General features: G+C 42.3%; 1 protein-coding gene across 1 annotated transcript in view; it reads right to left on the minus strand.

Annotated features, from left to right (window-relative positions):
- Positions 1 to 2,774: 2,774 nt before the first annotated feature.
- The window catches only part of CTSC (cathepsin C), a 78,736-nt gene continuing 54,926 nt past the window's right edge, over positions 2,775 to 26,584 (minus strand). Inside the window, exons 6-7 of the mRNA XM_030200159.1 lie at positions 21,720 to 21,851; positions 2,775 to 3,538 (exon numbers count right to left, since the gene is read on the minus strand). Of these exons, the coding sequence (XP_030056019.1) occupies positions 3,036 to 3,538; positions 21,720 to 21,851 (635 nt within the window). The 3' untranslated portion in view covers positions 2,775 to 3,035. The remainder of the gene's footprint in view (positions 3,539 to 21,719; positions 21,852 to 26,584) is intronic.

Below are 26,584 nucleotides of genomic sequence, written 5' to 3' on the forward strand. Positions count from 1 at the left end.
CTATGCTGTACGCAACATGGAGCATGAACAGTTTTGAAAGCCACTAATGAAAGGCCTAAGGGAATTCTTTCATACAAATTAAGTTTAAAATGTCATGTTTTAAGCAAGTTGCTTGCTGATCGTTAATTCTGGAAAAGGGATAGAGGAATAGGAGCCTGAAAGGAGTATAAAGAAAGTTGTCGTACAAACGGCCTTATAAGAAAAGAAATCCAGAAACTCTAATTGAGAAGAAAGGAGATAAGTTGTCTATGATTTAACTGAACTGATCTAACATGCTTGAGTAACTTTTGAGGATTAGTCAGTCTTTTTAACATTGTTGTACTTGATGTGTGTCACCGTGCTGCTGGCAACAGTTATAGTTGTTGCACCTGGGGGAGAAAATGCAAAGTCAAAGCAAAATGTGAAGCAGAAAAACTCATTTTATTTATGTTACTCTAGGATCAGGGTAAATTCTTAATACTTTATTGCTGTTTTTTCCAAAAATAAAGGGGGGAGGGGGAAGTTTAAAAGGAGGCATATTTTCAAAACACTTACAACGTTACACAGGGGGCATGACATCAAGTCCGATTTTGGATGTTATATACAAAATGTCCAAAATCCAAATAGGAAAGATGGTCATTTTCAAAAAAGAACAACTTTTTTTTCCCCAAAAAAATACTGTATCAACAAGGTTTTGTGCTTTGGACTTATTTTGGTCCATTTTTGAAGAAACAAAACAGAAACACTTGAATATGTGCAAAATGTACACATTCATACCATTGGGATGTAGGAGGAGCCAGCATTTTTAGTAGACTGGTCCCCTAGACATCCTAAGAGAGCAATGGGGCACCCTAGAGCCCACTTTTGTGCACTTCAAGCTGCCAGGTACTAATCTCACCTTTTGCTCTCGTCTTGTCCCCTGAGCCCTCTAAAACCCACCCAAAACACTGACCCCTCCCCCCAATCTACAACACTACAATAGCCCTTATAGGTGAAGGGAGCACCTATATGTAGGTACAGCAGGGTTTTGGTGACTTTGGGAGGGGTGTGACAGGTAGATGGAGATAGGGACCTGAGTTCCCCACTCCATAGTGCACTGCACCAACCACTAGACTACTCCAGGGACCTGCATGCTGCTCTAATAGACCTGATTTTAACATCCAAGACTGTCAGAGGCTGGTAAGTCATATTTTTATTCACTTTTTTTGGGGTGGGAGGGGGTCACCCATAATTCCATCCAGTGGTCATCTGGTCATTTAGGGCACCTTGTTGTGACATTCGTTCTGAAAAAATTATCTTGGTTTTAGTCCTGGACATTTTTGTTTTCTTCCATTATGGCTGTAAAATGTCCAAGTGTTAGGGACACCCTAGTCCAGCCTTCAAAACACCCCCGACACCCCCCCCCCCCTTGTGATTTGAATGCACTTTAGACAGACTTCACAGAAAAACATCTAAAATATGGTTTTAAAAATATTAATTTGGATGTTTTTGTGAGAAAAATGTCCAGATGCAGCTTTATTTCACTTTTTGAATGTTTTTCTTAATTGAAAATGAGACAGAGGGGCATTTTCGAACGGGGCCGGCCATGGCTAAGGGCAGCCATCTCCAAGGACGGCGCCACGAAGGGGCGGAGCGAACCGTATTACCGAACGAGATGGTGGCTATCTTTCATTTTGATTATACGGTTGGGGCCGGCCAAATCTCAACATTTAGGTCGAAATGTTGAGATCGCCGCACTTAGAGATGGTCAGTCTCGATTTTCAGCCATAATGGAAACCGAAGCCGGCCATCTCAAATACGACCAAATCCAAGTCCTTTGGTCGTGGGAGGGGCCAAGATTCGTAGTGCACTGGTCCCCCTGACATGCTAGGACACCAACCGGGCACTGCAATGGACTTCAATAATTGCTCCCAGGTACACAGCTCCCTTACCTTGGGTGCTGAGCCTCCCAAAACCCACTCCCCACAACTATCCACCACTACCATAGCCCCAAGGGGTGAAGGGGGGCACCTACATGTGGGTATAGTAGGTTTTGGGTGGGTTTTGAAGGGCTCCCATTTTCCACCATAAGTGTAACAGATAGGGGGGGGGAGGGCCTGGGTCCACCTGCCTGACATGCACTGCACCCACTAAAACTGCTCCAGGGACCTGCGTAGTACTGCGATGTATGACTTGAGTGTGGCATAAGAAGCTGGCAAAAAAAGTTTTTAAAGTTTGTTTTTTTAGGGTGGGAGGGGGGTTAGTGACCACTGGGGGAGTCAGGGGAGGTCATCCCCGATTCCCTCCAGTGGTCATCGGGGCAATTTGGGCACTTTTTTGGGACTTGGACCTAAAAAAAAAAAAAGGAACCAAATAAAGCGGAGCAAATTCTCATCAGGGCCAGTTTTCTTTTTTCCATTATAAGCTGAAGCCGGCCATCTCGTAAGCACGCCCATGTCCCTTCTTCTGTACACTGCCAACACGCCCCCTTGAAGTTTGGCCGACTCTGCGACAGAAAGCAGTTGAGGCTGGCGAAAATCGGCTTTCGATTATGCCGATTTCGCTGGCCTTGAGAGATGGGCGGCCATCTCCCGATTTGTGTTGGAAGATGGCCACCCTTCTCTTTTGAAAATAAGCTGGATAGTAACCTATAGAACTTTGTAACTCTAAGTGCTTTGAAAATGAGCCCCATAGAAGTCTTGAACTTTTTTTTTTTTGGATAGAAACTAAAGGCACAATAATCCCTTTCAGATTTTAAATCATTGCCTAAAATCCATAACTTAAAAGTTGGTGGATGAAGACAAAGTACAAAACAGTCACATAAAATCGCCTCTGTTCAGGCATGTATTGTTAAAAGCTTTTTAAAAAATACATAAAAAACCGTATGGCTTAATAGTGAACACATCAGCATTCTGATAAAAATTCAAGGCACCTAATGATTACTATATATAAAAAAAAATCTGATTCACACCTTTGTAAGGGAAATCAGCATAAAATGTTTGGCACATAATTTGGGAAAATATTTCACAAAACAGATTTTGCTGCTTAAAATTAAACCCATATACCACTTTTACTCATTACAGTTTTGGTATAGGGTAAGCGGCTACTGCTATACTTTCAACTGCACACTCATCATTGCCTCTTCGGATTCTGAAGTAACCTTCTTCACCCCAAGAGGTTCCCCAGCTATTTTTTATTACCCAATAGTTTACGTTTGTGTGTGGATCACTACCATACCCTACGAGCAGGACAGCATGGTTAGTTAACTCGAAAGGGTTGAAAGGGTCCCGTAGACCAGTGTGGTGGTAGATTCCTCCTTTGTAATGTAGAAAATCATCATAAACCTCAAACGCCACAGACAAAGGCCCGGACTTAACCAGTTCATGCTTCATGAGAGCCTCATTGCAACCTCCATAAAACCCTCCAACATAATGATATTCTGAAGTGTAGTATCGGTAACAGTCACTTTTCACAGTGCATGGGGAATCTCTACCAAGATAGGGGAAGCATTCCTCTTCTACAATGCCAAAGTCTTGAATATATTTTCCTGCGATAAGGTAGGGAAATCCGCCATCACAACCTGGAGAAATAAAGTTTCACATATAAGAATATTTATCCATTTATAAATTGATATAAAAGCAGCAATACAATCATTTGAAAGAGCACCTTCCTGCCCCTCCTCCCTCCCTGGATCTGTTTTTACTCCATTTTATTTACATTCATATGAAATGACCTTATGGGTACATCAATTCAATTGCTCTCCAAGATCAAAAGCATATCTATGGAGACATTGATTTTAGAGAGTCTCAGCTATTAGGATAGTGCTTCTCACTCCTTTCCTGGAGGCACACTTAGTGAGACCACCACATTGGATATGAATAAGAAACATATGCATACAATGAAGACAGTAACCCTAAAACTCTGAACGGCTAGGTTTGCCTCCAAAAATGAATTAAAAAGCAATTAGAACTTTAAAATAATGATTAACTATTCATATTGAGAGGCATATTTACTAAGGTGCATATGAGATTTAGCACATTCCAATATCTAGCATGCGTTAAAACAACCAGTGTGGTAGAAGTCCGGCAATAACTGCTTAGTGCAGAAAGCAGCGGGGACTCAGCAAGTATGGGTGGAGGATGGGTGTGGACTATGTAGTTAATGCAGGTTCACTTAACACTAATGGTATTGTATGCATCCATGCTCATGCCTGAATGGAAGATGTATCAAGAGTACTTGTCTGTGCGGAAACTGCAGGAGGCATGCTGGACACACCAAAAGCTGACAGAGCCTTTACATGTAAGGCACTTTGCTTTTGCATGTTAGTCCATGTTTAAAAGTGCATAATCCTAAATGCTCTTTAGTAAACATACCCCTAAATTTGTAAGTAGTTGGAGCTTTAAGAAATATGACAGTGAAAGCTCCACATATACATTGATTTTTGATTTTCTTCAGCGTAATTTTTTTTTTTCTAAAAAAAAAAAAAAAAAAAAAAAAAAAAAAAAACCCTATCAATGAACCAAAGTAAAAAACAATAAGCCACAAAACCCTGCTTTAAGCTATGCACCCTCAATTAGAAGCAAATTTTTTTAAAATGAAAACAAACCAATAAATAAAAAACAAAATAAATGTTCCTGGTAAGAGCAGCATGGAAGAGAACAGTTTTGCTAATTTCCCCCCCTGCGTTTACAAAGCCGCGCAGCAATGCCGACTCAGCCCATTCAAAGTAAACGGGCCCCTTTTACTAAGCAGCAGTATGCCCAATGCAGGCTTCCTGCTCGCTAAACAAGTACCACCGCCGGGCTACCGTGGTACCTGGGTGGTACTTCCCACCCGTAGTGCGCAGTCATATCCGGCGCTACAAAAATATATATTTTTGTAGCGCTGAAGTGTACCCTACTACTACTATAAATCATTTCTATAGCGCTACCAGTCGTACGCAGCGCTTCACAATTGAACATGAAGAAAAGACAGTCCCTGCTCAAAAGAGCTTACAATCTAAATCAGGACAGACAGGACCAATAAGGATAAGGTTAAGAGACAGGACACATAGGGAAAGGGGCTACTGAAGACAGGAAGACAAGATAAAGGTTACGAGCAAGTGACAAGTTAGGAGTCAAAAGCAGCATCAAACAGGTAGGCCTTTAGCCCGGATTTGAAGGCGGCCAGGGATGGAGCTAGTCGTAACGGCTCAGGAAGTCCATTCCAGGCATAAGGTGCGGCGAGACAAAAGGAACGGAGTCTGGAGTTAGCGATGGAGGAGAAGGGTGCAACTAGGAGAGATTTGCCTAGTGAACGGAGTTCCTGGGAAGGAGTGTATGGAGAGATGAGGGTGGAGAGGTAGTGAGGGGCTGCAGAGTGAATGCACTTGTAAGTCAACAAGAGGAGCTTGAATGTTATACGGAAACGGAGAGCCAGTGAAGTGACTTCAGGAGAGGGCTGATATGGGCATAACGACTTTGGCGAAATATTAGTCATGCAGCAGAATTCTTAACAGATTGAAGAGAAGAGAGGTGGCTGAGTGGAAGATCTGTGAGAAGCAAGTTGCAGTAATCTAAGCGAGAGGCGATGAGAGTGTGGATGAGGGTTCTGATAGCGTGTTCAGAAAGGAAAGGGCGAATTTTGGCGATATTATAAAGGAAGAAACGACAGGTTTTAGCAATCTGTTGGATATGTGCAGAGGAGAGGGAGGAGTCAAAGATGACCCCAAGGTTACGAACAGATGAGACAGGAAGAATGAGCATGTTGTCGACAGAAATAGAGAATGGGGAAGGGGAGAGGTTGGTTTAGGTGGGAAGATAAGGAGCTCAGTTTTGGACACATTGAGCTTCAGGTGGCGGTGCGACATCCAGGTAGCAATGTCAGAGAGGCAGGCAGATACCTTGGACTGGATTTCTTCCGAGATTTCTGGTGTGGAGAGGTAGATCTGGGGGGAGTCAGCGTAAAGGTGATACTGAAAACCGTGGGAAGAGATCAGAGCACCAAGGGAGGAAGTATAGATGGAGAAAAGGAGAGGTCCTAGGACGGATCCTTGAGATACACCCACTGACAGCGGGATAGAGGAGGCTCCACTAAAAGAACGCTGTGAGAGATAGGAAGAAAACCATGAGAGAGCAGAATTCTGAAATCCAAGTAAGGACAGAGTGTCAATGAGTAGGCTGTGATCAACAGTGTCAAAATCAGCAGAAAGATTGAGGAGGAGGATAGAATAGAGCCCTTTGGATTTAGCTAGGAATAGATCATTAGAGACTTTAGCAAGTGCTGTTTCAGTTGAATGAAGGTGACAAAAGCCAGATTGAGTGGGTTAAGAATAAGTTGAGAAGAAAGTCAAGGCAGCAACGGTGGACAGCACGTTCTAGTATCTTGGATAAGAAAGGGAGGAGGGAGATGGGGCGATAGTTGGAAGGAGAGGTAGGATCCAGAGAAGGTCTTTTGAGGAGTGTGGTGACCACGGCATGTTTGAAGGCATCAGGGACAGTCGCAGTGGAAAGTGACAGATTGAAGAATTGACAGATGAGAGGGGTGACAGCAGGAGAGATAGTGTTGAGTAGATGAGTGGGAATAGGGTCAGTGGAGCAAGTGGTTAGTTTTGAGGATGAAAGAAGAAGTAGTTTCTTCTTCAGTGATTTCAGAGAAGGAAGAAAAGGAGGCAGGGGTAAGAGGGTTGAGAGAGTGGACTAAGGGAAGAAGGGGTGGAGGAGAGCTGGTTGTGAATTTAAGTTTAATCTTGTGAACCTTATCATGAAAGTAATCAGCCAGAGTCTGGGGAGAATGTGAAGGGGGAGCTGGAGGAGAAGGCACTTTGAGGAGAGAGTTTAGCATGGCAGAGACGTCTAACGGTTTGAACCAATAGAGTTAGTCAATTGCCCCTCCGAAGGGACACCACCTTGTAGTGGTGGAGGGGCTTCTGTGTTTCAATGACTCAGAGGGCTATGCTGAAGGGCTACCCATATCAGACAAGCCTCTGAGGAGAAACCAGACAGTGTCCCAAACTGGGAGAGTGGTGAGATGGTGACCTGGAGTTCGTATGCCCAACGGCCCAGCTGCCCTCTGAGGTTCTGTCTTTATGTAAATTTTCTCTCTGCAATTGCATTTTCCTTAACCGAGAGGAAGGGAACAACCGGCGGTCAGCCGCTGATGGCCAGCGTTTTGTCCCCTGAGCAGCAAGTGTGGGACCGCTGCACATCGAACTGCCCACAGATGAAAGGGTTGGCTCCTGAATTATTCAACCACCGTGTCCAAAGGAGTGGAGGAGTGAGTTAGAGGCATATGCTGAAACGAAGAACGTTTACAGCAAAACCCAAATCGGCGGAACCACTCCTAAACACCTCAAGAGAAATCATCTTGGAGTTTTTGGCTTCCGTGGAGATTACATTGAATACCATCTGGAAGGCGCTTCGGGACCTAACGGCGGTAGTAAATAACTTTGTTTCAGATATGATCTTATTGGAGAGTTGCATGGACAATTTGACTGAACCCTCTGAGAGTGAAAAAATTGATATGACAGATGAAGTTCTGTACAAGTGGTTATGATCTTGAAAATGATAATGGACCAGAAACCAGAAATGAATAATAAGGTGGATGTTTTTGTGGATGATTAATGTCAAGATTGTTTTTTTCCCCAGAGTTCCAGGTATGACTCCTAAAGTTATCCTCAGAAATATTTCCTTAATTATTACTTCGAAAGGAGTGAAGCCTGTGAAAACTGGGATTGCTTTAATCAGTGGGATTTCAATTAGAGACTTGAGTATATGTATCGTTAAGAGAGAGAATGTAATCAGATGTATTATTTCTAACTAAAACCTGGACAATAAGTATGTTCTCGATGAAATGAGTTGACTATATGCCGTATTTGGTCTTGAGGAAGCCAACCAGATGATCAATGTGGAATAATGTATTAGATGAGTAATATCTGGGGATAATCAGGTTAATACCATGTTTTCTTTTTTCTGTTTACTGTTTAATTGATCTCCTTGTCTTATTTCACTCTCCCTATTTTTCTTCACTTTGTTGTCTAAGAAAAAAAAAAAGATTGTATATAATCCATATATCTAGTTGGGATTGTTTTCTTCTTATATTGTATTAATGTGCAATCATCTCTGTATTAGTGTTTGCAAGTGACCCTTGTAAAATGAAAAATTATAAATGATTAAAAAAAAAAAAAAAAAAAAAAAATACAGTTAGTCAATTGGATGTAATAGTCCTGTTTGGCAAGTTGGAGAGCAGATTGGAAGGAGGCCAGCAATAATTTGAAGTGAATGAAGTCAACAAGGGCACGAGATTTAAGCCAAAGGCATTCAGCAGAGCGGGCACGAGAGCGTAGGTAGCGGATTGTAGGGGTTAGCCAAGGTTGGGGTTTGGTACGATTAATGGGACAAGACACGGGAGGAGCGAAAGTGTCCAGGGCAGATGACAGAATAGTATTATAAGAAGAGAGAGCCTCATTGACGGACTTGGTTGACATAGCAGTAGAGAAGACATTTGAGATACTGGAGGACAGGGTAGAAGGGTGAATAGCCTGTAGATTCCTAAAGTGTTGGTTAGAATAGGACGGGACTGGGGAGGAGGGTGTTGAAGTGTGAAAGTTATAAGATGATGGTCAGATAGGGGGAGAGTTGAGGCAAGGAAATTGGAGGGTGAGCAGTTGGAGAAGAGTACAAGATCAAAACAGTGGCCATTCTGGTGAGTAGGGGCAGTGAGTACAGTTGAAGATTGAAGGAGGATGTTAAGGCAAGGAATTTAGAAGCATAAGAGTCAGGGGGGTCATTAGCATGAAAGTTAAAATCCCCAAGAATGAGGGAAGGAGATGAAGGTTCGAGAAAGAAGGAGAGCCAGGCATCAAAGTCAGTGAGAAAGGAAGAGGGGAAGTTAGCAGGGGGTCAACAAATGACTGCAACCTGGCGAGGTAGAGGAGCGAAGAGACAGATCTGAGTGGACTTCAAAGGAAGAAAAGCAGTGAGATTGAGATGGAAGAATGGGTTGAAATTTACAGGAGGGTGAAAGTAGTAGTCCTACACCGCCTCCACGGCCAACCAAGCGAGGAGTATGGGAGAAGAGATAACCTCCATGGCATAGGGCCGCAATTGAAGCAGAGTCTTCAGGGTGATGCCAGGTTTCAGTTAGGGCAAGCAGATGAAGGTTATGAGAGATAAAGAGGTCATGGATGTAGGTGAGTTTGTTGCAGAGCGGGCGTTCCATAGAGCACAAGAGAAGGGTTGAGAAGAAGGGGCATGGAAAGGAATAGAAATAAGATTGGAGGTATCACAGTAAGGCCTACACGAATAGGTTGAGGGCTGATGAGGGGGACCATGATTGGGAATAATGTCACCAGCGGAGAGCAGAAGGAGTAGGAGATGTATGACGACAGCAACGAAGACGAGATGTATTCAGGTAAGAAGGCGAGGGGTGAATGGAAGGAAGGAAGTGTTGAGGGTTGAGAGCTGTGAAGGGGGTGGAAAAAAGAGATGGTGAAGAGAGGGAAAGAGATGGTGAATACAGAGGGAAGACAATGTGCTCCAATGGTGGGAAGAGGTTTTGTAAGGAGATACAGATTGGGAAGGGATAGTGCCAAGAAGGGCAGGTGTACTGGAACCATAACAGATTTTTTTTTTTGGTACATAAGTACATAAGTACATAAGTAGTGCCATACTGGGAAAGACCAAAGGTCCATCTAGCCCAGCATCCTGTCACCGACAGTGGCCAATCCAGGTCAAGGGCACCTGGCACGCTCCCCAAACGTAAAAACATTCCAGACAAGTTATACCTAAAAATGCGGAATTTTTCCAAGTCCATTTAATAGCGGTCTATGGACTTGTCCTTTAGGAATCTATCTAACCCCTTTTTAAACTCCGTCAAGCTAACCGCCCGTACCACGTTCTCCGGCAACGAATTCCAGAGTCTAATTACACGTTGGGTGAAGAAACATTTTCTCCGATTCGTTTTAAATTTACCACACTGTAGCTTCAACTCATGCCCTCTAGTCCTAGTATTTTTGGATAGCGTGAATAGTCGCTTCACATCCACCCGATCCATTCCACTCATTATTTTATACACTTCTATCATATCTCCCCTCAGCCGTCTCTTCTCCAAGCTGAAAAGCCCTAGCCTTCTCAGCCTCTCTTCATAGGAAAGTCGTCCCATCCCCACTATCATTTTCGTCGCCCTTCGCTGTACCTTTTCCAATTCTACTATATCTTTTTTGAGATACAGAGACCAGTACTGAACACAATACTCCAGGTGCGGTCGCACCATGGAGCGATACAACGGCATTATAACATCCGCACACCTGGACTCCATACCCTTCCTAATAACACCCAACATTCTATTCGCTTTCCTAGCCGCAGCAGCACACTGAGCAGAAGGTTTCAGCGTATCATCGACGACGACACCCAGATCCCTTTCTTGATCCGTAACTCCTAACGCGGAACCTTGCAAGACGTAGCTATAATTCGGGTTCCTCTTACCCACATGCATCACTTTGCACTTGTCAACATTGAACTTCATCTGCCACTTGCACGCCCATTCTCCCAGTCTCGCAAGGTCCTCCTGTAATCGTTCACATTCCTCCTGCGACTTGACGACCCTGAATAATTTTGTGTCATCGGCGAATTTAATTACCTCACTAGTTATTCCCATCTCTAGGTCATTTATAAATACATTAAAAAGCAACGGACCCAGCACAGACCCCTGCGGGACCCCACTAATTACCCTCCTCCACTGAGAATACTGGCCACGCAATCCTACTCTCTGCTTCCTATCTTTCAACCAGTTCTTAATCCATAATAATACCCTACCTCCGATTCCATGACTCTGCAATTTCTTCAGGAGTCTTTCGTGCGGCACTTTGTCAAACGCCTTCTGAAAATCCAGATATACAATATCAACCGGCTCCCCATTGTCCACATGTTTGCTTACCCCCTCAAAAAAATGCATTAGATTGGTGAGGCAAGACTTCCCTTCACTAAATCCGTGCTGACTTTGTCTCATCAGTCCATGTTTTTGTATATGCTCTGCAATTTTATTCTTAATAATAGCCTCCACCATCTTGCCCGGCACCGACGTCAGACTCACCGGTCTATAATTTCCCGGATCTCCTCTGGAACCCTTCTTAAAAATCGGAGTAACATTGGCTACCCTCCAGTCTTCCGGTACTACACTCGATTTTAGGGACAGATTGCATATTTCTAACAGTAGCTCCGCAAGTTCATTTTTTAGTTCTATTAATACTCTGGGATGAATACCATCAGGTCCCGGTGATTTACTACTCTTCAGCTTGCTGAACTGACCCATTACATCCTCCAAGGTTACAGAGAATTTGTTTAGTTTCTCCGACTCCCCCGCTTCAAATATTCTTTCCGGCACCGGTGTCCCCCCCAAATCCTCCTCGGTGAAGACCGAAGCAAAGAATTCATTTAATTTCTCCGCTACGGCTTTGTCCTCCTTGATCGCCCCTTTAACACCATTTTCGTCCAGCGGCCCAACCGACTCTTTGGCCGGTTTCCTGCTTTTAATGTATCTAAAAAAATTTTTACTATGTATTTTTGCTTCCAACGCTAATTTCTTCTCAAAGTCCTTTTTTGCCCTCCTTATCTCCGCTTTGCATTTGGCTTGGCATTCCTTATGATCTATCCTGTTACTTTCAGTTGGTTCTCTTCTCCACTTTCTGAAGGATTGTTTTTTGGCTCTAATGATTTCCTTTATCTTACTGTTTAGCCACGCCGGCTGACGTTTAGTCTTTTTTCCCTTTTTTCTAATACGTGGAATATATTTGTCCTGAACCTCCAGGATGGTGTTTTTAAACAGCATCCACGCCTGATGCAAGTTTTTTACTCTGCGAACTGCTCCTTTCAGTCTTTTTTTCACCATTTTTCTCATTTTGTCGTAATCACCTTTTCTATAGTTAAACGCTAGCGTACTTGATTTCCTAGTTTCACTTCCTTCAATGCCAATATCAAAACCGATCATATTATGATCACTGTTATCTAGCGGCCCTCGTATCGTTACCCCCTGTACTAGATCATGAGCACCACTAAGGACTAAGTCTAGTATTTTTCCTTCTCTTGTCGGCTCCTGAACTAGCTGTTCCATGAAGCTGTCCTTGATTTCATCAAGAAATCCTATGTCCCTTGCGTGTACAGATGTTACATTAGCCCAGTCTATATGCGGGTAATTGAAATCCCCCATTATTATTGTGTTGCCCAGTTTGTTTGCGTCCCTGATTTCCTTTAACATTTCCGCATCCGTCTGTTCGTCCTGGCCAGGCGGACGGTAGTACACTCCTATCACTATCCTTTTCCCCTTTGCACATGGAATTTCAATCCACAGTGATTCCAAGGAGTGTTTTGTTTCCTGCAGAATTTTCAATCTATTTGATTCAAGGCTCTCGTTAATATACAATGCTACCCCTCCACCAATCCGATTCACCCTATCACTACGATATAATTTGTACCCCGGTATGACAGTGTCCCACTGGTTATCCTCCTTCCACCAGGTCTCAGAGATGCCTATTATATCTAATTTTTCATTTAGTGCAATATATTCCAACTCCCCCATCTTATTTCTTAGGCTCCTGGCATTCGCATATAGACATTTCAAACTATGTTTGTTGTTCCTAAGTACATCATGCTTAGTACTTGACAGTATTAATTGGCAATCTTTTGTCTGATTTTTATTGTTATTTAAAGATACCCGATCTACTACAATCTCTTTTGCAACCTCACTATCAGGATACTCTATCTTCCCTGTTATGGTGATATCTTTGAAAGATACCTTATCCCGAACCATGCTCTTTTGAGCGACTGTCGGCCTTCCCCCCATTTCTAGTTTAAAAGCTGCTCTATCTCCTTCAGAAATGCTCAGAATAAGCTGAAGGGGGTGGAGGTTCAGAGCAAACTAGGAGGGGGATAGTAAAGGCATTAAGAGGTAGTAGCCAATAATATGATAAATAAAATTCAATAAAAGATAAATATAAGAAATACAAAATAGGGTAATGCAATATGCAGAGCAGAAGCAGTAGTAGAGAGTAACTAGCAAAAGAGTCAGTAAGATCTTGAAGAACAGTGAGATGAAGATAATGGATAGAAGGCAGCAGCCGACCAGAAACATTAGTTGTGAGCAATTATGAAGGTATATCCATTAAAATCCCAATCCTCTCGGTTAAGCTGCAGGCCGGGGCAGAGGACACAGGCAGGAACAGACGATGCAGGCCGGGGCAGAGGACGCAGGCAGGAACAGACGATGCAGGCCGGGGCAGAGGACACAGGCAGGAACAGACGATGCAGGCTGGAGAAGGCAGGTAGGAGCTATGTCAGGTCACCATTACTCACACCCAGGCACAGCCTTCTCGGAGCTCGGCAGGACAACATGAACCAAAGGACAGCGAAAAGAACCAGGCGTGCGAGCGGTAATCACTGCCTAGTTATTGCTGGGTTAGAGAGGGAGCCTTTACCGCCACCTTTACTTGCCGCGCGGCCATTTCCTGCAGGAGAGACTTCCCATTTACTTGCTGCAGTAAAAAGGGGGGGGGGGGGGGGGGCCCTCGGCACGCGTGAAAAACCCACACCGAGGCCAGCACCTGCCCTTTTTGCCGTACCTTAGTGAAAGGGGCCCATACGTCCCAAAAAATGCAATATACGTCTTCTCTATTCTTTAAATGATTTTTGGTGCACTATTGGGACATACGTATTACTAAAATAAAGTTTTATAAAGTAGCCTCTCTCTGTTGTCAGAAACAGTAGTTACGGTTTTGGTCCACAGTCAATAGGCCTTTAGGTTCTGCACGAATACTGCAAACTATTCTTAATTTATAAGGAATCATGGATCCCTATTAAGCAACAAAGCTAGTGTTTTGTCAAATTTGTGTTGGTCTTAACAGGATATAGGTACACTAAAGTACTACTGGTTGGACGTTTAGGACAGAATGGTTGAAATCATTCAAATACACATGTATTACTATTTCCTGAAAATGTGTGCAACACCTACATTATATCTGTCACTATATATTCTGTCTACTAGACAGGTCACGTAAAGCAGAGGGTTTCAACTCAGTCCTTGGAGTACACCTAACCATTAAATTCAAGGGGGATATCCTGAAAACCCCAACTAGCTAGGTGTGCCCTGAGGACTGGGTTGAAAACATTTCAGAATGTGCTCTGGCTTAATGTTTTGTTTTTGTTGTTACTCTGTTTACAAAAATTCAATAAAAACTAAAAAATGTAAAATGTTGAAAATAAAGAACATGGCAAGTACCATGATTAACATTTTAAAATTGATTAAACTCAAAGGAGGTTTTTTTTATTTGGGGGGGGGGGGGGGGGGGGTCATCATCAACATGGGTTAATAATAAGACAAAGTTATTTTACCACACGGTCTCGTTGCATAAAATGGAACCCTGTACTAAATAGATCACCCTGATAACTTACCCCCTTTACCTCCAGATTCTATATAGTGTGCTTAGATTTAGGTGCTGAAATTGGCACAGATTCTGATTATCAGCACTTAACATGCAATAATGAGCACTAATTGGCACCGAATTTAGGCATAAAAATCGCTAAGTGTATTCTGTAACGATATGCACCGAACTTCTAACGCGCAGGCAAAAAGTGGAACGGTTATGAGCGGGGAAATGGGTGTTTCGTGGGCATTCCGAAATTGACGCTTAGTTATAGAATATGGCACACCACCTAAATCTGCACATGGGGATTTACACAGCTTTTTCTGGTGTAAATGGATGCACATAGATTTAGGCACTAAAATATCAACTAAGCGTATTTTATAAATCGGCACCTAAATCTAGGCAAAGATTATAAAACACGCTTAGTCAGCACTAATTACAGTGCCCATTTTTTTTTTTTTTAGGCGCCAAGTACAGTAGTTGTCCACGAGTGCAGAGCACAATGGGGGTCTTTTATTAAAGCTTAGCTTGAGTTATCTGCAGCAGGGTTCATAGGAATAAAATGGGCCCTGCTGCAGGTAACTCAAGCTAAACTTTAATAAAAGACCCCCCCCCCCCAGTATTAAAGATCAGCATGGGAGCGTTATTAGAAGGCAATCTTTTCTGACCTCATCATAAAGAGTCATTTAAGTATTCAAAGAAAACCATGTTGCAGGGAACCCTTACCACCACCCATTGTGGTGGCAATAAGAGCTCCTGCGGTTAACGGGGCAAACTTGCAGCGATGCCCGATTACAACCGGGTTACCACCACGCAAGCAATTTCTGGGCGTTTTCTTTTTCTCCTGGAAATGGCGCGTGCTCATGGCGGATCTACCGTTGGGCCTGGCGGTAGTCCAGATTTAACATTCATTAAGCCCACTTTGGGCTTACTGATGATGCTTTGTAACAGACCCCCTGTATAAATTTAATGATTCTGGGTTCACTTTATTCTGATTGGATACCGTTTAGTTACCTTCTTGGGGCTAACCTTTTACTTTTTTCCTACAAATATTGTATTACATTGGGGGTGGGAATGGGGCGGTGGAGGATGGATGGATAGATAGGTAATTGTTAAAACTTATTTATTTTAGGGCTGTATTGAATATTTGTATTCAGTTCGCCCCCAAATGCGTTTATTTGTATTCGGCCAAGTAGAGATTTAAATTCAAATACAAATAAGCTGGGGCTCGACTGTGCTAAATCCTACTAAAATAAAACGCTTGACATTGCTTCTTTTATTGTTTGTTACGTTAAAGCTCAAAGCTCATTATTCATATTGAGCCGAATAGTAAAATCTATTTGGTACAGCTCTAATTTTTATCTTACTCAGTTCAAGCCTTTTGATACAAGAACTAGCTCCTGAATGCATGATTTAGTCTTCAGTGAACCACACTCTGAATATGGATGACTTCATTACTCTTTCCTTTTCCTCTTTATGTATTATGTAGGATTTACTTCCCCCACTAACCAAGATCTAATATATTCTGTTTTAATCTCTGGGACTCTAAAATGTTTTCCTAATTTTTGATTACACCTTTTCTTTTCAATTACTGGAAAGTGTTGTGTAAATTGCACAAACATCCGTGCCTGCCGGAAGTGGTCTGCTAGGCAGGCAAGCACTGACCTCAGTGACCTCACTGACAGACAATTTGGCAAAGCAAAACAATCTCAGTGCTGGCCATTAGGACACAGGGTTGATAGGAGAGTTTTAAAAGACTGAAGGAACCGAAAGTGTTAAACTGGAGAAGGGGGGGGGGGGGGGGGGGGGAGTTCTGAACCACTGAAAGACATGCAAATTTGGGACAGGAAAACAATCTCAATGCTGGCCATTAGCACACAGGGTACATAGCACAGTTTTAAGACTGAAGGAACCAAAAGTGTTCGGAGGGGAGGAGGGGGGCAAGTTCTGAATGAATGAAAGAAATGAAAATTTACGAGAGGAACACAATCTGAATGCCGGGCATTTGTACACAGGGTAGATAGGACACTAAAAAAAAAAAATGAAGCACGTGAAAGTATTACATCTTGGGGGAGGGGTGAGGAGGAAAGCGGTGGGGTATCCAGATACTGGGCATTAGGGCCACGGGGGTACATAGACTTTTGAAAGCCTTAAGGAACCCAAAGTGTGGGAAGGAGGAGGAAAAGGAGGGGAGGGAACGGGGCCCTGTCACACACTCTCATTCTCACACACACACTGTCACACAGACAGTCTCACTCTGTCACACACCCACACATTCACTCTGGCTCTCTTTCTCAAACATACACACTCCCAAGAAAACCTTGCTAGCGCCAGTTTCATTCGTTCCAGAAACGGGCCTTTTTCACTAGTAATAAGATATAAGAGAAAAGGAATTGACATTTATCAAACCTTTCTTTCGCATATGTGCTTATTGCGAACCCAGCCAGTTTTAAGGAAGAATAATATGGTATGTACTAGTGTTAACAGCAGAAGACTTGTTAATCTGTTTTGGGCTTTCCTATCAGCTGCTTATTGCCTAGAGATGGTTGCTACGAATGTTAACAGCTGAAGAATTAGTTGTTGCTGATATGAGGAAATATTTAGTGATCTGAACTTCAGATGTAATCATGGCTTTTGCCAGTGTGTTAGATGTAAGATGTATATTCTACAGACATTTCAGTAATTGAGATGCAAGAACGCATTCTCATGAAGATGAAAGAAAATGAGGCGCATGTGTTCACTGTTATGCAATCATCAAAATTAATGCTGGATGTGTTAATGAAAGTATTTGAGAATTGTATGACGTTCTGCTCTTTATCGTTTGAAGAAATAACCAGCAGTGGGCCTAATGAACTTTGTTTCTAGCCAAGGATGTTGATTATTCATGGCTGCCAGAGACATGCAGTACTTTAGAGATACAGGATAGTCCCTGCTCTGTGAAGCTTATGGTCTAGTTAAACTAGGCAAGAGTCAAAGAAATTGATTCAGTCCTTCAGTAAATCTTTTCCTCCTTGTTTGTCTTACGTACTATTCCTATAACATCCATTAAAGTGCATAACAATTCGATCTGTATTCACTCAATTCAAACTTTTGAACTACTATAACATTCAATTTTTATCCAGTTTACATGTCTTATTATTTTACATTTATAAGAACTGTCTATTATATAGTTTCTCTTATGGAATGGAAGTTATAAAACACTAGTTAAAAAACACCCGTTTCTTGGAGAGATGAAAAGGGCGCTAGCAAGGTTTTGGGGCACGGGGAGATCGGGTTTTCAGCATCGACGTACCGTCAGCGAGGCAGCTGCCCCGCAACCCCTCTGTGATGCAGGTTCGGTGTGAGGCATGGCCGCCGAGTCGCTGAGGGCCGGGCACGGGGAGATAGCATTTGCAGCGTCGCTGTCCCAGCCGGGAGACTGAGTTTGTGTCCTGCTCCTGCAGTGTGCTCCGCCCTCGTCATCATGACGTTCTGACGCGAGGGCGGGGCATACGGCGCTTCAGAGTTCTGAGTTCCGGTTTGGAGGCCTGGGCAAACAGGATATCTCTGAGGTCTCACACTTCCGGTTTGGAGCAATTTGGAGGCTTCATTTAGAACGTTGGGGTTGCGAATTATGTCCGGAAGGGGCGTGGCTGGGGGGGCGGGTCTATGAGTGACAGTGGTGCCTGAGTGTGAGAGTGAGTGTTGTGTTTGCCTCCCACAGAGTGAGCTTCAGCACAGATTGAGCTTCAGCAGGTGAGAGAGAAGGTGAGAATTTATATAGATTGTTATTTTTGTATTGTATTTGGATGTTTGTTACCCTTAAAACCTAATAAAATTTCCTTCAGTAATAAAGGACATATTTTCTGTCAGGTATAATAAATACCACCCTATGCAACACACATGCACCAGTGCAGCATCTAAAAACTAAAGCCTGAGCAATATTGGTGCAAATATTTGTAATTTTAAAAAACATTTGGTTCTTGTTTTCCCTTCCAGTTTCCCCAGTATCATGTTAGTACTTGAAAATGCCCTCATGAACAGTTGAACTAAATATTTCTGTTGTGTGCAAAGATATATGCACCTCTGGTCAAACAAAGTTTCAATGAATCCTTGAGCAAACATAAGCTAACACCACTCTTCATAGTTAAGCATCATGATATTTTGCAATATTGCAATTACTGTTGCAGTTCTTTGTATTTTTAAAATATCACTTTCAGGTATTATTTTGTAAAACCTCCACTTTCAGAAATAACAGCTTCCATATGTTTTCTGTAGCTAGCTAAGAATTCTTTGTTTTTGTTTCTGGGATAATTTCCTCACTCCTTTTTACAGATTTTATATCTAAGAAATATTCTTGGGTCTGTGCATGTACTGCATGTTTGACGTCTTCCCACATATTTTCAGTTCTATGTATGTGAAGGCCATTTCAAAGAATGTTTTTGTCCTGTAAGTAATTCATAGCTGATAAAGTATGTTTCAGATTGTCTTGCTGAAATAAAGGACATTTTTTTCAATTTCTTCATTGATTGAGGCATGAGCATCCAGGATATGTTATTTAGTTGAATATATTCTATCAGCCATACAGATATATAATTTATATATTTTTTTTCCTTTAGGGACCACTGACTGCCAGAGCAACCCCAAAATATAATAGTTCCAGCCTCTAGTGCAAAACCCGAAATGGTGTTTTTCTCTAAATGTATCTTATGGAGCTACTACTACTACTACTTAACATTTCTAGAGCGCTACTAGGGTTACGCAGCGCTGTACAAAATAAACAGAGAAGGACGGTCCTTGCTCAAAGGAGCTTACAATCTAAAGAACGAAATGTCAAGTTGGGCAGTCTAGATTTCCTGGGTAGAGGTGTAGGTCAATTAACTCTGTTTTCCGTTCTAAGCACTTTGTTCCAAAAAGTTTGATTATATCAAGGTTCTCTTACCGCATGGTCATGTTTGTCTGGGGGCTCTTTACCCGCTGCAGTAAAAAGGGCCCTGGCACGTGGGAAACAAAACCCCCGTCGCTAGCACAGGGCCCTTTTTCCTACAGCTTGGTAAAAGGACCCCGCAGTTAGTTTTTCTCTCTCTCTCAATATATATAAACTTATACAATAGACTTTCTACATAATATAGTGGTACTAAAGCCTAACTCATATTTTACCTTTGCTAGGAAATTGTCGATTTACCATTTCTTTGCTAAGAGTACTGCTAGACATGCTTCTAAATGGATGCTCGCTAGACTGCCTGATCCTCTAATATATTAGCAAACTGTACTGAGGCAGGTTGAGAAGCTGGAAAAAAAGGATCGACAAACAACTTAGAGGAATTTCTGAATGTCCTTGGATAAAGATCTCGCTGTAAGATGGATTTTAAAAAAAATAGGGCGCTATGGGGGAAAGAACTTGCAATATTACACTGAACAAATAATGGGGCACTTTTACTAAGTCTTAGCATGCCCTTATGCTGGTTTTTCCCGTGTGCTACTGCCATTTTTACCACAGCTGTAAAAAAAAAAAAAAAAAAAAATGGCCTTTTGTATTTAAACAAAATTGGGGGGAAACACCACCAACAAAACTGTGAGAAGTAATTATCACTAACCACCAATGATTCACTTTTTTACTTTTACATAATTTAAATTAAACATGTAGAGGAAAAGACCTCAGAAGCCCCGGCTGGTACTTTCGAGGTCTTCTCTTTGGGACTTTGAGCTGCCATTTCATTTAAGATGTATGCTGATTGTAGTGCTATTTGAGACTGATCCTTATTCATGTAATGATTGGCATCGGGCCACATTTTACACACTTATGTTCACAGAGAGGGCGATTATGTGAATTAAAGTCCAAGGATAAGTTTGTGAAGTTCAGCGATTTAAATGCCTAAGCAGATGGGTCTGTTTTCCGAACCTCTACTGCATAATTGGCTTTGAACGAGGGTAGTGCTTTCACGCTGACAACCGAGGACTTCATTCTCATACCAGGTGGTGTTTTGTCTACCCAATCACCCTTCTTTTTGTTAAGGTTTTGATTATTGGATATTTGGAGAGTTTAGTTGTTGGATGTGATCATTTCTCTCCATTTAGAATTCTTGTGGTCATTAGAACACAGCAATTAAAAACAAAACAAAAAAACCTTCTCAGCCCCACGGACACACCCCTTCCACAATTGCCCCAGGTGCAAAAGACTTGGGGCCCTGTTTAGTGAGCCATGCTGTAGGAGTGCACACTTTTTAGCACGCACTATTAGTTCATGCTCATGCTAGAGACACCCATAGGAATATAATGGGTGTGTCCATCATTACAGCATGCTGAATTTTAGCGCACGCTAAGAAGTGTGCATGCCTACAGAACGGCTTAGTACATAGTGCCCCTAGATTATGAGCCCACTAAGGACAGAGAAAGTACCTGCCTATAATATATGTAAACTTCGTTGTTCCCACAAAAGGTGGTATATCAAATCTATGACCCTTTACCCTTTAAACGCCCAGAGCGTCCAGTGGGACACCATTTTAAGTTGTGTTAGGTGCGAATTAACATCGAACGCGGCTTAGTAAAAGTGCCCTATAAGTTAATTTTATAATCTTATTTTCATAACTTCAAACAACTAAAATAATCCACAAAACCAAAAATGTGATGTATGTACTGAAAATAATGCCTTTGCATTCATCAAAATTCAATAAATTGTATTTCTATTATTGGACACATGCACTTGTAGGTTGTCTCAGATTAAATTAGAACTTTATTCATTGAGAAGGGCCCAAAGCAGGGTGGTTGCTTGATGTAGGAATGCTGGCTTCTGCAAGCTGATCAAGAAAGTTTTTTTTAGTTTATTAGAATTTTAGTCACCTTAGATTTTTTTTCCTTCACTTATTTCAGATCTGCAGCATAAATATTTCCATGTAATTTAACACAGACTTTCAAGATACCACGACATACCAAATATGCACAACTGCCTGAGGGAATTTCATTAGAGCCATCCAGGACAAAACGACAGCATTTGCTGTAAGATTTGAACTACATAGTACTTATTTTCTGATTTTTTTTTTTAACAAAAAGCATACAATGAAACTCAAACCTTCTATAATAAAATAAGCATTTTAAAGCCTGCTTTAAATGATGAAATGCTCCGACGTTGGGCTAGATCTTTAGAACCAGTCTGAATTATAATACGCTTCATTGTATGGTTCAGAATTTACCACCACTAATACTTCTGTAAACTCTGAATTTAAAAGGATACACCGATGTGTCTGTGTACTATTATATCTCAAAAGCCTAGTTAAAACAGAACCATGTCTTTAAAATTGTTTTATTACATTCAGTCCCTACTATTAACCCAAACTTTAATATCGGGAGTAAGTCAGGTCTTGCCTTCTCTAGTTTGCAGTAACCAACATACCTTGAGAGTACTCGCTACAGGACACAACTTGCTGAGGGCTGAAAATTGGTTGCTGAGTATTGTTGGTCCGGATACGAACTCTAGCCTCCAACATACCCATTGTGGAAAAGGAGTAGCAGCTTCCACACGATGCTGGATATAGGGAAGGGAAAGAAGCAAGGAGAAACAAAAGAAACCAACTTATGTTACCCGTGTATCTATAGCATATGCGTTTAAAAAAACCACCACTTCCCCTGGCAGAGTGAAGAGCTCAAGTGTTCCAGAAACATATGGGGGGGGGGGGGGGGGGGAAAAAAAAAAAGGAGTTATGCTCAGTTTACAACCAAACTTTTACAGAAGAATCATTTTTGTCAAAAAACTGGTGTCCATAAAAGGTGCCACCAGCCTTTGTCAGTTTTGCTACTTCAGACACATACCTAGCCCGCTTCCTCTGTTCTCTGCCCCCCCCCCCCCCCCCAACTTCCAAAAAATGTTTACATGTACAAAGTAAACTCTAAGAAAAATATTCTTAAGTTATATGGGAAGAAAATGGTTCGGTTCTAAATCCTCCTCCTACCCCAAAACCACCGCCTAGCTAGCACTCAATTTTACCCAATCATAGCCCATAGTACGCCCATGATGCTGCTACTACATTATGGGAGGGCAAACATGACATATCTGTACTTCTCATCCTCTCTTCTCCCACCAAAAAACAGTTCACGCCACATGTAATAAACTGCCAGACAGAAGTGTTCTCGGAATCTACACAAGAGAATTTAAGACTCAGAAGAACACATTCCTGGCAGACGGGCAGTCCAGGCTGATACACACGTTCTACCAAATCATGTTATTAAAATTTGCATTTGTTGTATACCCCAACAACATAAATAGAAGATATGCTCCCATTTAAAAGTTTAATTGTTTGAATTACTTAAGCACTGCAGCTGATCAAATGTAGATGCTGGCTTTTCTTCTGACTGGCCTTATGGTGTTTGAGCTAAGTTTTATTCACTCCAACTGCAAGTAATTATTGCAACTAACACACCCTTCATAAGAATGGGTTATAAACCCTTTCCCAAAGACAAATATGAAACATATTTGAGTGCTGAGCTTTCAGGTTTGTTAATAAGAATCCAAGGATTAGAGAGCGGTCGTAAGCCCAACACGGGCTTACTGCTCGCTCTTCTGGGACTACATCTGGCCGGCCCACTGCAGCTGACAGCGGTAGCCTCACCCCGAATATGCGCCATTTCCGGGAGAAAAAGAAACCCCCCAGGAATAGCTGCCGGGTTAGCTCAGGAGCCCTTATCGCCACATCAATGGGTGATGGTAAGGGCTCCCTGCCGTGTGGCCATGCGGTAAGAGTTCTCTCACCTCATGGTCATGTGTGCTGGGTAATGCTTTACCCACTGCGGTAAAAAGGGCTCTGGCATGCGGGAAAAACGGCCTCTGCTGCTAGCGCAGGGCCCTTTTTCCCCCGCAGCTTGGTAAAAAGGACCCCCACGTGCATTTGGGCCATAACAATTTGTGAAATCACACCTTTTTCCATAAAAATATGGAGCTGTCTGCCATATGAACATAGCTGACAGAATTGCAACTTTGAAGCAGCACACGCATTCTATGAAATGAGATGGGTTATAAAATGAAGGTGAACTTCACAATAACTAGTGTTTTTAGTTTAAAAGCACAAGATTTCTATTGGCATCAACAGCTGATCCAAGCTGTAATTGACCTACCCAGAGAGACAGCCTCATTTTCTCAGAATACGTTTTGCATATTTAGAAGTGAATTTTATGCTTCTGAATCCATGAAGCAACTGAAGGAGCTTCAGATGGTTTCTTTTTCTAGGTTGTATCCTTATGAACCACAGTGAGGACCAAACACAGGAATAACATGTATAGAATGTTTGTACGTTTGGGAAGCTTGCCAGGTGCCCTTGGCCTGGATTGGCCGCTGTCGTGGACAGGATGCTGGGCTCGATGGACCCTTGGTCTTTTCCCAGTATGGCATTACTTATGTACTTATGGGTGGGGTCTTTATTTTTCCTAGGGTGAGGTCTACAACTGCATCCATAGCACCTTTATCTATGACAAGTCCCCTCTCAAAATTAAGATGGATCAAGACAGACAGAAAAATATGGCTTCAGGTTTTAGATGGTTATATAATATCGGCACATTTTAGTAAACAACCTCTTGGGACTGTGCTATATAGATTTTTTGTGTAAACAGAACTTTAACCATCTCTGCTACTATATATATATATATACCTTGTGTGCTTAAGTGTGGGCAAAATCTTTGATACACAGAGCAATCTCACGCTGAATACACAATTATCTTGAAATACAATTGCTCATACCCTGAACAATAATGCCATTACACAAGCTGCTGACAAATGTAGAAGAAATATTCTATTTCTAAAGACGATAGTTGCTAGTTGAGAAAGTAAAAGTTAGTGCATAGCTTCATTCAGAGATAAAGAATTTTGTTCTCCAGTTCGTGAAGGTCATGTTTTTATTTTATACGTTGTTCGTTTTTATCTCTAAGTTAATGCATGACAAATCCATACAACTGGATTCTTGCTAAAGCCCATGACCACAGCTCTGTTATATTTCTGATGTGCCTCACAAATTCAACTCTAGGTCAATTAGAAACTAAATGGGATGTTGCTTGGCAACACAATCATTGAGAAACATGAATAAAGAACATGAAAAATCCTTTAGGGGGCAAGGAGGGAGATTACATTTTTTATTTCCGGTTTACTAATGTAACATAGTAACAGAGTAGATGACGGCAGAAAAAGACCTGCACGGTCCATCCAGTCTGCCCAACAAGATAACTCATATTTGCTGCTTTTTTGTGTATACCCTACTTTGATTTGTACCTGTGCTCTTCAGGGCACAGACCGTATAAGTCTGCCCAGCACTATCCCCGCCTCCCAACCACCAGCCCCGCCTCCCGCCACCGGCTCTGGCACAGACCATATAAGTCTGCCCAGCACTATCCCTGCCTCCCAACCTCCAGTCCTGCCTCCCACCACCGGCTCTGGCACAGACCGTATAAGTCATGAAAGTGCTCTAGAATCTAGATTCTTGCAGTTTTATATCTTGTCCCTCCAGTTCTACAGCTTCCTTTCCTTTAGAAAATATTCATTTGGGGGGGGGGGGGGGGGGGGTTTAATAAATTTCAAGTATTTAAACATCTGCCATCTGTTCTTACCCCCCTACATGTTAGGTCCTGAAGTCTTCTCCTGCATCTTGTGGTGCAGATCCTGCATCACTTTGGTTGCTTTCCTCTGGACTAGAGAATGACACGGGGACAAAGTTTGTCCCTGTCCCCACCCCATCCCTGTAGACCCTGTCTCCATTCCCGCAGGTTCTGTCCCCGTGTGCTCTGTGTTCATCTACAGAAACCTTGAACACTTATGATTTTATATTTAAATCTTTGGGCAAGTATATCACTCGTGCGAACCTTTAAACTATTTTACACTAAGCAGATGATTTACATTGTTACTGAATGTTGTTCATAGGCCTAACTGTGACCACTGGGAGTTCCCTTTGGAAGTCACTAAGGGGTCCTTTTACTAAGGTGCGCTGAAAAATGGCTTGCGGTAGTGTAGGCACGGGGTTTTGACCATACACCGATCCATTTTTCAGCGTGCCCGTAAAAAAGGCCCTTTTTAATTTTTGCCGAAAATGGATACGAAGCAAAATCAAAATTGCCGCGTGTCCATTTTGGGTCTGCGACCTTACCGCCAGCCATTGACCTAGCGGTAAAGTCTCACGTGGTAACCGGGCAGTAATGACCTACACGCATCAAATGCCACTTGGCAAATGTCGATACGCGCATCTGAAAATAATTATTTTTCAGCCGCTCGTATCAAACATGCGCCAAAAATGAAATTACCGCACAAGCAACGCGGTAACTGGTTGATAACTCCATTTTGGCATGTGTAGATGCTTACGTGGTTTAGTAAAAGGGCCCTGTTTACTAAGTCGCGCTGTAGGCACGCGCTCTCATTTTTAGCATGTGCTAAAAATTAGTGTGCGCTAATGCTAGACACACCCATAGGAATATATGGGTGTCTAGCATTAGCGTGTGCTAAAAACGCTACAGCGCCTTTGTAAAGAGGACCCTATGAACGGCAGGAATTTTTTTTCCTTAGTTGGGAGATGCAATTTATATGGATATTTTAGAAGCCAGTAAGATTGTGGTAGTTTTGTTTTGAAGAAGGGAGCTCTTGTGAAATTGTTTTGTATATATTTTTCCCAGTAAGGAATAGGATAGTTCCGTTTGGTTTTAGGCAAGTGTTTTATTCATATTTAATTTTGCTTATGGCCTGAGGTTCGTGTATGTTGTTCCATTTGTTTTATCAAATATGTAAATTATGTAATCCCTTCTGGGTGCTATTGAGAGGACAGGTTAAATATCGAAAAAGTCAGTTCCAGCCCCTAGTGAATGGGATGAGAGTAAAACTGTAGGAGGATTCTATATTAAATGCTTATACGCAGCTGTGGTGGTGGGGGCACATTTCTTACAGGGCATTTACATAATGGGCCTCTTACCAAGCCATGTTAGCGGCTCCTGGTTCGGTTATGCCGACAAAGCACATTAGCTTTGAATGGGCTCCACAGGCATTGCTGTGTGGGACCTGCTAGCGTGGCTTGATAAGAGGCCCAAAGTTTTCAACACCCCCCCCCCCCCCAAAAAAAAAACAAACAAACAAACCTATTTATTTATAAAGGGAGGGAGTGAAAGAGGATAGGGTAAGTGAGGACTGTGGAATAAGAGGACGGGGAACAAGAGAGCCAAGCTAAGACAGATTGAAAGCTGTAGGGAGACAATAAAAAGAGGAAGAGGAAAAGGAGAAGCAAGTAAAATGACAAATGG

This window comes from Microcaecilia unicolor, chromosome 4 (genome assembly GCF_901765095.1).
Source record: "Microcaecilia unicolor chromosome 4, aMicUni1.1, whole genome shotgun sequence".
Lineage (NCBI taxonomy): Eukaryota > Metazoa > Chordata > Amphibia > Gymnophiona > Siphonopidae > Microcaecilia > Microcaecilia unicolor.